The 14,461-nt window shown below is 34.0% G+C and overlaps 1 protein-coding gene across 1 annotated transcript in view; it reads left to right on the plus strand.

Annotated features, from left to right (window-relative positions):
• Window positions 1-14,461, plus strand: part of AGMO (alkylglycerol monooxygenase) — a gene marked incomplete at both ends in the record, with an annotated part of 343,447 nt that overhangs the window by 111,937 nt on the left and 217,049 nt on the right. Inside the window, one exon of the mRNA XM_079711695.1 lies at window positions 8,918-9,013. Coding sequence (XP_079567821.1) covers window positions 8,918-9,013 — 96 coding nt within the window. The remainder of the gene's footprint in view (window positions 1-8,917; window positions 9,014-14,461) is intronic.

Here is a 14,461-nt window from a genome sequence, read left to right on the forward strand (position 1 = left end):
GAAAGTTATTTATGCTTTACCTCTGATTGTTATATCCTTCAAGATTCAATTCATTTGTCTTTTACAGCCACCTTTCTAACTTCCCCCAGGTCACTTTTTTTTTTTCTTTCTGTTCTCCCATAAAACCTTGCATATTCTTTTATAATACTTATTTGCATTGTTGTCTTTCACACCAGCATGTAAACTTTGAAGGAAATGAACCTACTTCTATTTTTTCACTGTTACATACTTAACATGTATAAAGTACCTCATGCAGTCAGTGCTTAATAAATGCACATAACATGAATGAATGAAACAAAAAGTTTAGTAGTTGTCAAAGAAATTATTTTTCTAAGTTACCTAGGGTAAGACCAGTGTGTGAAATAATTTAAATCTGTCATTCATTTAAATGTTTATGATCTAACAGATCCTCAAAAAATTAGAGCACAGGGTGAGTAACTTAATTACTTTTTGGAATAAAATATATTTTAACATATTTGCATAACATATGAAGCTATTGAATGGGAAATAGTATGCTATTTACATTTCAGTAGGTGAGTATTTCTTTTAAAAGCAGTAAAAAATGATAAACAGTTTAAATGACTGGGTTATGTAATTTTTTTTTAGCTCTGTAGTATCTCTCAGAGGTACTTGTTTTTAGGTTGGTATTATCAATATTACAAGAATTAGTAAAATATGTTTAGAGCATATTAGCAATCTAAAAATAAGTAAATTTTAACCAGTATCAGAGGAAAGACATACAGTTAAAATATCAATTTGTGAAAACCTTTATATCTATAAGTTAGGGACTATGTAAATGTATGATGATATTATTTTTGAGCATAATAATTTCAAAATACATACTAATTTCATTGAGAAAACAGTAGAGAACAATTCACTTGGAAGAAAGAAGTCTGGATTCCAGCCTTAGATCAGTTATTAGCTAGATTTGCCACACTAAACCAATTAAGTAATGTTTGAATCTCAGTGATTTTGAACATGAAATTAGGCATTAATATTTGCTCTGCCTTCTCATATTGTTATTGGAAGATCACCTTAAATAATGACTGTGTAAATTCTTTGAACTATATCAAGTATGATTCACATGTATAATATTGTTTTTATATTACACATAAAACCGCAGAGGAACTTTTAGTGAAATCTCAGATCTTTTTATTATGACATACTCTCTGCCAAACTATATAAGCAAAGACTATTTTTCAATATATGGGAGTGGGAGTTGGACTTATATAAAGATAAATGCGAACAAACAAAGACACAAGAAACTAACAACTTTGATGCAGTGGGGATAAAATTCTCACAACTCATATGTCACAGAAGGAAAACATGCCTTGAGCCTCCCATGAAGTAAAAAAAACAAAACTTCTCTCAGGACCTTGCCTCAGAACTCCAAGGTATCCCTTCACCACCCTCAACCTCCATTCAAAGACATTAGTAAGACAAAGTTTATGTCCATACATTAAATAAAAGAAGCACTTTGCCAATTTGTGTGTTGACCAGTTTTAGATCCTTGATTCTAGCACAGATCAGCAAAATGGAACTATTCTGGTGCTTACCAAGCCATTTTGAAATTTGGTAAAAATAAAATTTTCCCCTGATTTTTGATATTTTTCTTTACAGAAGTCTGATAGTCACTTGTAGTCCTTATAATGAAGGATAAATAAGGGGAATCATAGTGAAGACCTCTACATAAAACAGCATTATCTTATTGGCATTAAAAAAAAATGTACAAGTGGCTAAAACACTCCCTTTACATGTTATTTTTCTTGTTTTGAGAAACGCATACACTCATGTTTTTTTCTATATACACTTTTGGCTGGCAGAGATCTTTATGGTGGCAGAGGTTGGGGATATGAAGAGAAGTAAGACATGAGCTTTTGTTCTTAAGGTGATTACTTTCCTTGGAGGGATTCAATCAAGTCTACAGCCATTGTAATACAGATTGTTAAGGATTTAGAGAGAGATGTCTGCTCTGAGAACCAAGGAGGGTCAAGTGAAGCATCAGAGAAGAAACGAGGCTTGAGCCCAATCTGTAAGAAGAAAAAAATTTTGCCATGAATATGGTTGTAAGTGGAACATTATGTAGAAGGAGAATGTCTGTGAAAACACAAAATTATGAACAAATATGATAAACGTAGGGAATGGCAAGTAACATGTATGGTATGTGTATTATTTTCTTAGAACTTCCCTAACAAAGTACCAAAAACTGTGACTTAGAACACCTGATGTGCATTGTCTCACAGTTCTGGAGGCTAGAAATCTAAGATCAAGGTATCGGCAGGATTGGTTCCTTCTGAGGGCTGTGAGGAAGCATCAGATCCACAGCTTCTTGTGGTTTGCTGGCAGTTTTTGGTGTTCCTTGTGTTGTAGATGTATCACTCCGATTGCTGCCTTCCTCTTCACATGAAGTTCCTCCTGGGTTCATGTCTGTCTCTGTGTCCAAATCTTCCCTTTTTAGGGGACATAATTCAACCCATCACAGTATGAGTATGGCTAGAATACAGGATGTATAAGAAGGCGGAATGGGGAAAGGGGAAATGGCTAAGAGCACAGAAATGGGAACAGAAGGGTGGGCCCAGATTTCTTAAAGTAGACTTTCTAAGTGGAAACACAAGCACTTTCTCCAAACATAACAATTTAAGTAGATGCGTTTTAAGGACGGAGATGAGTACTCTACCTGCAATCAGAGGAATTGGCTCTCTGTCATTGCTAATCACAGACTTAAGGAATTATTCAATCTTTAGTTTCTCAATTCTCAAGGAAAATGTCTGTAAAGTATTACAGAAATAAACAAGAATCATAGAAGTGCAGATATTAGTCAGGTTAAACTACTTTATTAAAATAAAATAGACATGAATCTGGAGCTCAAAAGATTTTTTAAAAAATATTTCTTTCAAAGTAATTATACCCTTGAGCTTCAGCCATTTTGCTTACAGCTTATTCATGGACAGCTCTCCTCTGTCAACCCCTGCTTTTTCTCCCAACTTGTCATTCCTCGTGGCTTTCCTTCCTACTTCATCTAACCTAAGATGCGTAATGCCCATGACTCCAGAAAGCACAGGCTACCTCCTTCTGCTACATCTGCCCTTAAGTCCCCAAGCCTTGCTTGAATTTGGTCACTCACCTGCTTCACTCCCACACCCAGCTTGCTGAGTGCATGGGTGTCCTCCATCGCCAGCTGGGAGTTTGGTGCCCCTCCACGAATGGCTTCCAAACCCAAATGAGCGGTCAGTGCTGCTCACCAAGCCATAAACATGAGCCTCCCCCCTACCTGGGAGAAGGCTTTCTAAAATTCCTCAGCCTCCTCAAGATCTTTCAACTGCTGCCCCTATTTGTCAGCCAATAAATTAATTTAAAACTTCACAGAGAAATTAGTTTTTCTGGTTTTCCCTCTCTCTATTTCTGTTCAGATATTTTCATTAAGATTTGTGAATTCACAAGTACATATACTTTAAAAAATTTTTTTTAATTTAATTTAATTTAAAAATTTTTATATTATATTGGAGTATAGTTGATTAACAATGTTGTGTTTGTTTCAGGCATACAGCAAAGTGATTCAGTTATACATATACATGTATCTATTCTTTTTCAAGTTCTTTTCCCATTTAGGTTCATAGATAACCAACAAGGACCTACTGCATATACTTTACCTCTAGTTTTGCAGAAAATGTTCACCTCTCTTCAGTAGGTCTAATCCTTAGATTGGTGACATTGGTCCTACTGTGTTCCTCTGTTGGACTTTGTCCTGTCAGTGACTCCTGGCATTTGTCCCTCTTCCTCTCAACTGGCTCCTTCTGAATATACCATAAATATATTCATGTCTCTTACATTAAAACACACACACACACATCTCCTCCCTCATCCATATGTTGCATTCAAGAAATACCTCCAGCTCTCTCCTTCCTTGTTCTTGGAGAAAGAGAGAAGTAAATCAAACCTACCTCTGTTTCATCACCTCCTTTGAATGATTCTTCAACTTACTGAGGTTTGCATTCCAGGCCTACTGCTCCACTGATCCATAGCTGCAAATCCAGTGTCATTTTTTAGTTCAGTTGGTATTTGCAGGACATATTTGCTTCCTCAACAGCTTTCTTGGAATATTCCTCAAGGGCTTCAACACAATATACCCTAAGATGAACTTTATAAATCTACTCTTCCTCCTATTCATCATCTTGGTGAACAACATCACCCTTCACACAAGCCAGGTATCTGGGTGTCTTCTAATTCTCCTGTTTCTCTCATTTCCTATGTTTAAATAGTTACCAAATCCATTGGTCTCTTGTATATATTCTGCCTCTCCATTTCCATGGCTGCTGCTGTGGTGAATGTGCATGATTTTTCACTGGGCTATACAAATAGGATTTCATACCACTTTTATATTTCTTACAAGCTTAAAAATCACACGTTAACTACTCCCTCCTGGCCTAGGATAAATCCAATCTCCTTAGAATGGCATTAAAATGCTCCCTCTCTGGTTTGACCAGTGTCTAAATTATCTTTTGTTTTGTTTGGCTGTGGTGAGCCACAGATTCCCCAGAGACTTCCTGTTGAAAGCTATAGATTGTTTCTTTAGAAAATCACACATTCCCCCATACATACAAGTTCACACTTTATTATAGTCCTATCCAGGGGGTTCACAGACTCCTTGAGATCTATCCATGAATTCCATGGTTCCCTCCAATCTCTTGCCCATTCTGTAATGCTTCTTGCTTCATGATGCTTCCTCATACAAGCCCTGCCTGCCCCATTTACTTGATAAACAGAATAAAACCCACTCATCTCCTCCCCATTAGCCTAAGGTCACCTCTAGACCTATCTTTATTCTCTCCTCACACATACAGATCTGTGTTGTTTCTCTCCTTCATGACCCTATTATATATGACCTCTATCAAAAGATAATAAAATAACCTAAGGTAGATAGTGTAATTTAAGGCAAAAGAGCTTTGGAGTCAGAATAACATGGGTTTGAATGCATGGCAGAAATGGATATATTCAGGAAACAGTATAATATCCTCTGGCCCAGGTACTGAGAGTTTAAGTTTGAGGAAGGAGAAATTTCTTCTGACAAATTAGTACCATCTGAAGCTTTATGATGGAAGTGGCATTTAAACCAGTTTTAAAAACTATAGGATTTGGAAGTAGAGAAGAAGATAAGAATTCTCAGAACTAGATGACATTTACTAAGCTGATTTCAATTTCAGAAATTGGAACCTTAATTGTATTATTAGACTCTTTTTATAGTATTATATTAATCACAAGAAATTAATTTTAATATGATTCATGTGACTTACTCCCTGACATATATCTTTATTTCTTATTAGAAATGTTATTTTTTGTAATTTATGCTGAGTTCATTTTTCTAATTGTAAGTTCATCATTATATTTACTGATTTGTAAGATTTGAGACATTGTTTCATCAATTTTTTAAAATTGAAGCATAGTTGATTTATAATGTTTCAGGTGTATAGCAAAGTGATTCAGTTAAATATACATATGTGTGTGTATATATATATATATATATATATATATATATATATATACACATATATATATACTTTTACACATTCTTCCCCATTATAGGTTATTACAAGATATCGAATATAGTTCCCTGTGCTAAAGTAGATCCTTGTTGTTTATCTATTTTATATATAGTAGTGTGTATCTGTTAATCCCAATATCCCAATTTATCCAAACCCCCTCCCCCCTTTCCCTTTGGTAATTATGTTTGTTTTCCAGGCCTATGAGTCCATTTCTGTTTTGTAAATAAATTCATTTGTATCATATTTTTTATTCCACATATAAGTGATATCATATGATATTTGTCTTTCTCTGTCTGACTTACTTTACTTAGTATGATAATCTCTAGGTCCATCCATGTTGCTACCAATGGCATTATTTCATTCATTTTTAATGGCTGAGTAATATTCCATTGTATCAAGATACCACATCTTCTTTATCCATTCATCTGTCGATGGACATTTAGGTTGCTTCCATGTCTTGGCTATTGTAAATAGTGCTGCTGTGAACGTTGAGGTGTATGGATCTTTCAAATTAGAGTTCTCTTCAGCTATATGCCCAGGAGTGAGATTGCAGGATCATATGGTAACTCTATTTTTACTTTTTAAGGAACCTCCATACTGTTCTCCACAGTGGCTGCACCAATTTACATTCCCACCAACAGAGTGGGAGGGTTCCCTTTTCTCCACACCCTCTCCAGCATTGATTATTTTTAGAGTTTTTTATGATGGTCATTCTGAGCGGTGTGAGGCCGTACCTCATTGTAGTTTTGATTTGCGTTTCTCTAATAATTAGCAATGTTGAGCATCTTTTCAGGTGCCTGTTGGCCATCTGGATGTCTTCTTTGGAGAAATGTCTGTTTCTGCTATTTTTTTATTGGATTTTTTTTATATTGAGCTGTATGAGCTGTTTATATATTTTTGAAATTAAGCCCTTGTCAGTAGCATCATTTGCAAATATTTTCTTCCATTCCATATGTTGTCTTTTTGTTTATGGTTTCCTTTGCTCTGCAAAAGCTTTTAAGTTTAATTAGGTCCCATTGTTTATTTTTGGTTTTGTTTCCATTACTGTAGGAGATGGATTCAAAAAAATATTGCTGCAATTTATGTCAAAGAGTGTTCTGCCTATGTCTTCCTCTAGGAATTTTATAGTATCCAGTCTTACATTTGGGTCATTAATCCATTTTAAGATTATTTTTGTATATGGTGTTAGAAAATGTTCTAATTTTATTCTTTTACATGTAGCTGTCCAGTTTTCCCAGTACCAGTTATTGAAGAGACTGTCTTTTCTCCATTATATATTCTTGCCTTCTTTGTCATAGATTAATTGACTGTAAGTGTGTGGGTTTATTTCTGGACTTTCTAACCTGTTCCATTGATCTATGTGTTTGGTTTTGTGCCAGTACTATACTGTTTTAATTACTGTAGTTTTGTAATATAGTCTGAAGTCAGGCAGCATGGTTCCTCCAGCTCCGTTCTTCTTTCTCAAGCTTGTTTTGGCTATTTGGGGTCTTTTGTGCTTCCATACAAATTAAAAAGCTTTTTGTTCCAGTTTTGTGAAAAATACCATTTGTAATTTGATAAAGATTGCATTGAATCTGTATATTGCCTTGGGCAATATGGTCATATTAGAATACTGATTCTTCCAATTCAACAACATGGTTCATCAAATACGTTTTTAGGAAATCTTATGGGAAATTCCTTAAGAAAGTGTTCTATGGGCTAACAGGCTTGTGGTTTGTACTAGCATGTCTCTGAGAAGTTCTAAGGTAAAGAAAGTTCACTTGCCTTACTCAACTCTTCACAGTTTATCTGATGATAGAACACCCTTTTCCATAATAGCTGTTGTTATCTCAAAGGACTATTTCTTCACACTTTGAGGAATTATAATGAACTATAAATAGTCATCTTGTATGAACTCTTTTTCCAGATAGAACTATTTATTAAGCATCAAGATACATTTGTTCTATATTTTTATTTACATCTCAAAGTTTCCAAAATATTCCTTAACTTAAAATACTTAAATCATTGGTCATGTATGTGTTTCAAAATTTTTTTTCACCTATTATAAGAGAACTATATTAATATATTCTCAAATCAAATCACAATATTAGAGATTTTTTGGAACTAAAGAGATGGCTAGATTTCAGATGATCTTCTCCTTCGCCAGTCATTTGAGGAAACTGGAGCCTAGAGAAGTTTAAGAAATTTGTAAATATTACAGAGCCATTCAGTAGTGGAATGAAGGCTTAAAAGGGAATGTCTTGAGTAAGAGCCCAGTGTTCTTTTGTTGTTCACTAATCTAATCCATTGCTTAATAATGAATTTATAAATAATGAAACTGATCCTGTTATGATGACAGCTGAGATTTTTCATGACTTAAAGTTCGAAACAAAAACTATAAGAGTTTACGGAAATGTCTGATTTCAAATATATCCTCATTACTAAACATTGTTGAAATGATATTTGACCTAATTGAGAACAAAAGCTTTAAAATAATTCAGAAATAAAATTGTAGTATTCTGAAAGCATGTTTTTAAAATATCTCATCTTTTGGAAATATTAACTTTATAAAATCCAAAATGTAAAGTCGAAGTCTGATTCTTTTTCTTCCTATTTTGTTGTTTGGTTTTTCATTTAATAAAAAGTTTTCTTACAACATGAAACCACTCTTGAGGATAAAAGTCATTGGGAGAACACAGCAGATTGTGCTTACTCGTTGATTCTAACCAGTGCTTTACGAATAAGTTGTTTTCCCAAGGCAGAGGCATTTCCATCTGTTAGGAAATAGGGACCTTCAAAACGTGTTTCCACAATGGCACAATATCATAGCTCATTCTTTATTAACTTTGAAAAAAATCAGGAGATATTACCAACCACAAAATAATAAAGTAAAATTTAAGAGGGAAAATGTATTCTTTCCCCTTCTCATATGAAGTTACTGTCTTTTACTATAATTTCATTTCGTTACTCAGAATGCCATAATAATACAGTGTTTAGGAGCTGTCAAGGTATAAGGGCACATGCTCCTACATTTCTTTTACTTAAAGAAAGTGAGTATTTTTGTATATATTAAAAAACCTCTTTACTTCCAGGAAATACACCCAACCTTTTCAAGATTAAGGAAATAACATACATTGTATGCTATGTTAACAAGACAATATTAAATGTGAAATAGAAGTCCAGTGGACTTAGCTCCAACATGTCTATAACTTTATCATCATGTGGAAAAATTAATGTTGCAAAGTCAAACATGGCAATAAAATGTACAGAATAAGATATATTTGCTAAACATAAGGCATATTTGCTGAAGGATAGACTCAAAATATTGAATCATTAGTAATAGTATATGTTATGTTGAGAAATCCTATGTGTAAATTTACAATGTTTTAATCTTTCAGATATTCTACTCTCCACTGGCCCTCTTCATACCACCTTCAGTCTATGCTGTTCATCTTCAGTTCAATCTCCTCTACCAGTTTTGGATCCACACAAAGGTAATTTTTTTTCTTAAGTTTTATACCTAAATAGCCTAAAGCAATATCCTAGAAATCCACTAGCAGCTGATTTATTGTGTAAGAAAAACCTTTGTCTGCCTTCTTTAAGGAGAAACGTGTTCATTTTTATTCCTTTTTACTGAATATATATTGCAACGTTTATAAGAAGCAATGAGGCCAGTTGGTCTCAATTAAATAAAATAATTTTTGAACTGTTAAGTACCAAAATGTTTTAATACTGTACTCAATACAATATCTTCCTGTATTACAGTTTATTAAACATAAAGATGTTGAAATTCATTTCAATTTATAGATATAAATTTATATATATGTATATATTTGTGAATATTTTGTTTATATATTTAATATATACTAGTTATAATAATTTATATGTAAAATAGAATTTCTTGTTATATAATGAGCAATATTTAATTATATAAGACATATAATGTTTATACATTTTTATTTATATATACATATATATATCAATCGGTGGAAACTGCTTGAAAACTCCTTGAAAAACACTTAATGCTTAAAGAAATTATCTAAATATTTTTTGATTGGAAATCTTTCTCTAGTTTTAGAGTTTGGGTTTTATTTAAAGAGTGTTCAATAAGTTTTTTTCTCCCAGAAAAGTGAACAAATATAATTTCTTGGGTCTTCTGTGGTATTTCAAATTGTCAGACTTGGATGTTTGCAGATAGATCATTAAGCAACTGATTGTTTTATGAACTATCATACTGATCTGGTTGTTAAATACCAAAAATCACAGACCCTGAAAAATTCTTACTTATGCACATTAGAACCCTTTCAAGCATTTGGTATTTATCAGAAGCCTTTTGAAGTTCTAGAGGAAGCATGCTGACAGGTGTTGCAACTGGTTGAACACTACCACAAATCACAGCTGCATTAGATGCCAAAGCTTGATACAACAAAGTGCATTATTTCATTAATCTGCAGTATTTCATGCTACTGATTTACTTGGAATAAAGAGACTGTTACCATGACTTTGGACGTATGTGGCATTATTTGAAGATCTGTCATGAAATAGTATTGCATTTTATGGTAGCTGACATACATCAAACAGTCAGTACTACAACCATCTGAAAGAGTTGTTGAGGCCAATTCTGACTCTAGAGGTCAAAGACAAATTTGTTTAAATCAGTGGAGGGAAGCTTTCTGATGATTTACATGGAGGGGTTAAAGGAGAAATACGTTTTTATAGCAGCTCTGCTCCAGGTCATGCCATGTGTTGGGTCTGGTATTAGTCTGGATACAGAATAATGGTGCCTAAGTAACTTTTGCCTTTTCCTGTGGCCCTCCAAGAAGTCCATGAGCCAGGGCTTGTGTTCTATCCTAAGAAGTAAATGGGGAGTAGAGGAAAGCCAGTGGTCAGACATTTCTTTTAAGCTCAGAAGCTCCATGTGGCTTCATTCTAACTTGAAAGCAATGCATTAGAGCCTCTCACTTGTGTTGTACTTTAGACTTTTGCAAGTACTGTACACGTATAGTTCCTACAGTTCAGCGGCACAGAAGTAAGAGCATACCTTCTGAAATTAAGGTTTGATTCTTGGAATTTTAAATTATACATTAGCTGTGAGTACATTTCTAAAATTTTTACAGCTGTGTACTTAATTGCATTAATTATCATAGACAGCATACTACCATTTGTTTACTAATAACAGAACCACTCAGGAAGTAGAGCCAAGAGATTTGTAGCAGTGGCTGCTTCTGGAGAGAGGAGCAAGTGATATAAAGAACTGGAGTGAGAAGACTTAAACTTTTTAAAAGAAAAAAAAATATTATCATGCTTTTGCCCTACTTTTTAGAGATTAATACATATTAGATTAAGAAATAACAAATAAAAACTGAAAACAGTGGCCTTCAGCCTAGAAAAATACCCACTTTGTGACTCTAAAATATGTTAGCCCCTTTAGGCCACTTTGGCACTGTTTAATTTCAGGCATCATACTTGGGTCTCCATTCACAGAAACAATATATGAGCCATAGATGTGGCAGTGTTGACCAAAGAGCCCTGTACATACCTGGATGGAGGTTTGATTTCTTACAGTTATTTCACTTCTACTGACATCCATAAAATCACTTTTCACTGAGGGGAATCTGGCCTAAAGGAAGTATGATTTTCTAAAAGTGAAGAAAAGTTTATTCACTTCAATCAGATAAGGATAAGAGGAAGAAAAAAAAACTAACAACATGTTTTTGAAAGATTGTAAATGAGAGATAAAGTAGGTCATATAACGAACTAAAGAGTTTATAAAGAAATTTTCTGCTTAGTTTTGAGTTACTTCAATGAAGAAACAATAGCATCTATCTCTTCCTCTTTTTGAAAGTTACAAAACATTCTGCTTAAAACTGTACCCTGGGCTTCCCTGGTGGCGCAGTGGTTGAGAGTCCACCTGCCGATGCAGGGGACACGGGTTCGTGCCCCGGTCTGGGAAGATCCCACATGCTGCAGAGCGGCTAGGCCCGTGAGCCATGGCCACTGAGCCTGTGCTCCGGAGCCTGTGCTCCGCAAGGGGAGAGGCCACAACAGTGAGAGGCCCGCCTACCGCAAAAAAAAAAAACAAAAAAAAAAAACTGTACCCTGTTGCTTAATTTTTATGACAATGTTTTTGTTTATTGTTCATTCATCTAAAGTGTCTGCAGTCCATAGTCAATTATATACTTTTCTTATGAGTTTGCTAAATGTAATTAGAAAAATATTTATTAAATACATGTTTTAAACTTAGTAACTATGGAATATTGGAATTATTTTTTAAGATATTAGATGATATTTGGGTGTCAGCTGATTTAGATAATACAGTAACGGTAGTAACTTTATCTGTTACCTTTGATTTAACTTAAATTTGCTATCATATTGTTCATATACATATCAGATGATGCTTGAGCAAATAAATATAAAAATAATTACTTGGTATTGAAGATTTGAACCATATGATTCGATGATTTTTATAGTGTTAAACTGAAGCTTCTACATGGAACATTATTTTCAGTTACAAACATGAGTGATCTCTTTATGTACTAATATGGACGGATCTCCAAATAAATCAAGTTACATAACAGGGTATAGTGTATACTAATATTTATATGTCAAAAAAGAAAACAGCTCTATGTTTTGTATGTTCACATATGCCTAAAATGACTCTAGAAATACATGTAGGTAGCCAACTGTTTTCCCAGGGGAGGGATATTTGGGATGGCTGGGAGATAGGATTACAATGAATTGTTAACATTAATTTTACCCAGTCTAATGTGGGTTAAGAGCTATCTTTTGGTGGTAATACTTCCCTAATAACTAACGATGTTGAACAGTATTACATGTATTTATTGGACACTGATACATTTGCTTTAATGAACTGTCTGTTCAAACTCTTATTTTTTATTAAGTTGTTTGCCTAATTGATTTGTTGAAATTCTTTATAGATTCTAGATATAAATCAATGTCAAATATATGTATTTTAAATGTTCCCTCAGCTTGTAGCATGCCTTTTTATTTTCTTCCTGATGACTTTTCATGAAAAGAAATATTGAATTTTGAAGATTAACTTATCATTTAAAAATTTTATGGTTAGTTTCACTGTATTTTCTCTAAGAAATATTTGACTATCACAAACTTTCAAATAAATTATCTTAGGATTTCTTTTGGAAGTTTTTGAACTTTAATTTTCTCTTTGGGTCTGTAATATTGGAACAAATTTCTGTGAATGGCATTTGGTAGGGGTCAAAATTTATTATCTCTATACACATCCTCTTACTCCAGCACTATTTGTTGTGGAGACTTTCTTTTATCCATTGAGCTATTTGGGTTCTTTGTTGAAAAGAAATTGACCATATATGTGGTTGAATCTAATTTTAGACTTCTCTTTGATTTATTTGTCTCCTCTTATACAAATCCCTCACTTTATAGATTACTATATCTTTATAGGAAGAACTGTTTGTACAAGTTGTAAACTAATTTAAAATTCTCTAGGATGTCTCCCATGTACGATTTTATGGCCTTTTATTTGTTTCTTTCCTGTATTTATGTTATTTATTTATTTTTCTTGCTTTATTGGTTAGAGTTCACAGACAGTGTATTTTAAATCAAATTTTGGAAAAAAATTCTGACCATTATTTCCTTAAAGATTATATCTATACCTTTCTCTCTTTCCTCTCTTGGAACTCTAAATACATGTTTATTAGACTACTTGATGTTGACTCACAGATCAATAATGCTCCATAATTTTTTAAATTTCACTTTTTTTTCTTATTTAGATTGGATAATTTTGATTAATTTGTCTTCAGGTTCATTTACCCTTTTACTTGCTCTTACCAATCTGCTTTTAAGCCCACTAGGTGGATTTCTCACATCAGATATTATGCTTTAAGTTTTAGAATTTTTATTTCTCTGCTGAAATTGTCACCTATTATGACTATCTTTTCCTTTAAGTCTTAATTATAATAATTATGCTTAAATTCTGGTTTGCTAATTCCAACATCTGAGTCATGTGCAAGTCGTTTGTACTTCAATTGGCTTTTTTTCCCTCAATATGGATCCCTTTTTTGTCTTCTTTGTATGTTTAGTAAATTATTACTAGCCGATCTTTATGGAAAACTTGTTGTAGAGACTCTAGATTCTTTTATGTTTCTCTGACCATTTATTTATTTTTTATTGTAGGAGGCAGCAAAATAATTAGCTAACTGTCTTGTGTTTTTGGAGGCTTTGATGTGCACTTTGACAGGACATCTGTCTTTTAGTACTGTGTTTAGTCCTAGGGCATATACCTTATCTTTGGTGGTCTTTAATATTAGGACAAGGCCTGTCTTTTGTTGTTTTTGTTTTATTTTTTAGGGTTCTTTTCTTCAATTAATTAATTTATTTGTTTTCATTTTTTGCTGTGTTGGGTCTTCATTGCTGTTCACGGGCTTTCTCTAGTTGGTGGCGAGCAGGGGCTATTCTTCATTGCGGTGTGTGGGCTTCTCATTGTCGTGGCTTCTCGTGTTGTGGATCGTGGGCTCTAGGCATGGGGGCTTCAGTAGTTGTGGCACATGGGCTCAGTAGTTGTGGCTCACGGACGCTAGAGTGCAGGCTCAGTAGTTGTGGCACACGGGCTTAGTTGCTCCACCGCATGTGGGATCTTCCTGGGCCAGGGATCAAACCAGTGTCCCCCAAAGTAAGAGAGTGGCATGGACATATATACACTACCAAATGTAAAATAGATAGCTAGTGGGAAGTAGCCGCATAGCACAGGGAGATCAGCTAGGTGGTTTGTGACCACCTAGAGGGGTGGGATGGTGAGGGTGGGAGGAAGGGAGACGCAAGATGGAAGAGATATGGGAACATATGTATATGTATAACTGATTCACTTTGTTATAAAGCAGAAACTAACACACCATTGTAAAGCAATTATACTCCAATAAAGATGTTAAAAAAAAAAAAAAAAGTGT

This window comes from Hyperoodon ampullatus (assembly GCF_949752795.1).
Source record: "Hyperoodon ampullatus genome assembly, chromosome: 9".
NCBI classification, from domain to species: Eukaryota; Metazoa; Chordata; class Mammalia; order Artiodactyla; family Ziphiidae; genus Hyperoodon; species Hyperoodon ampullatus.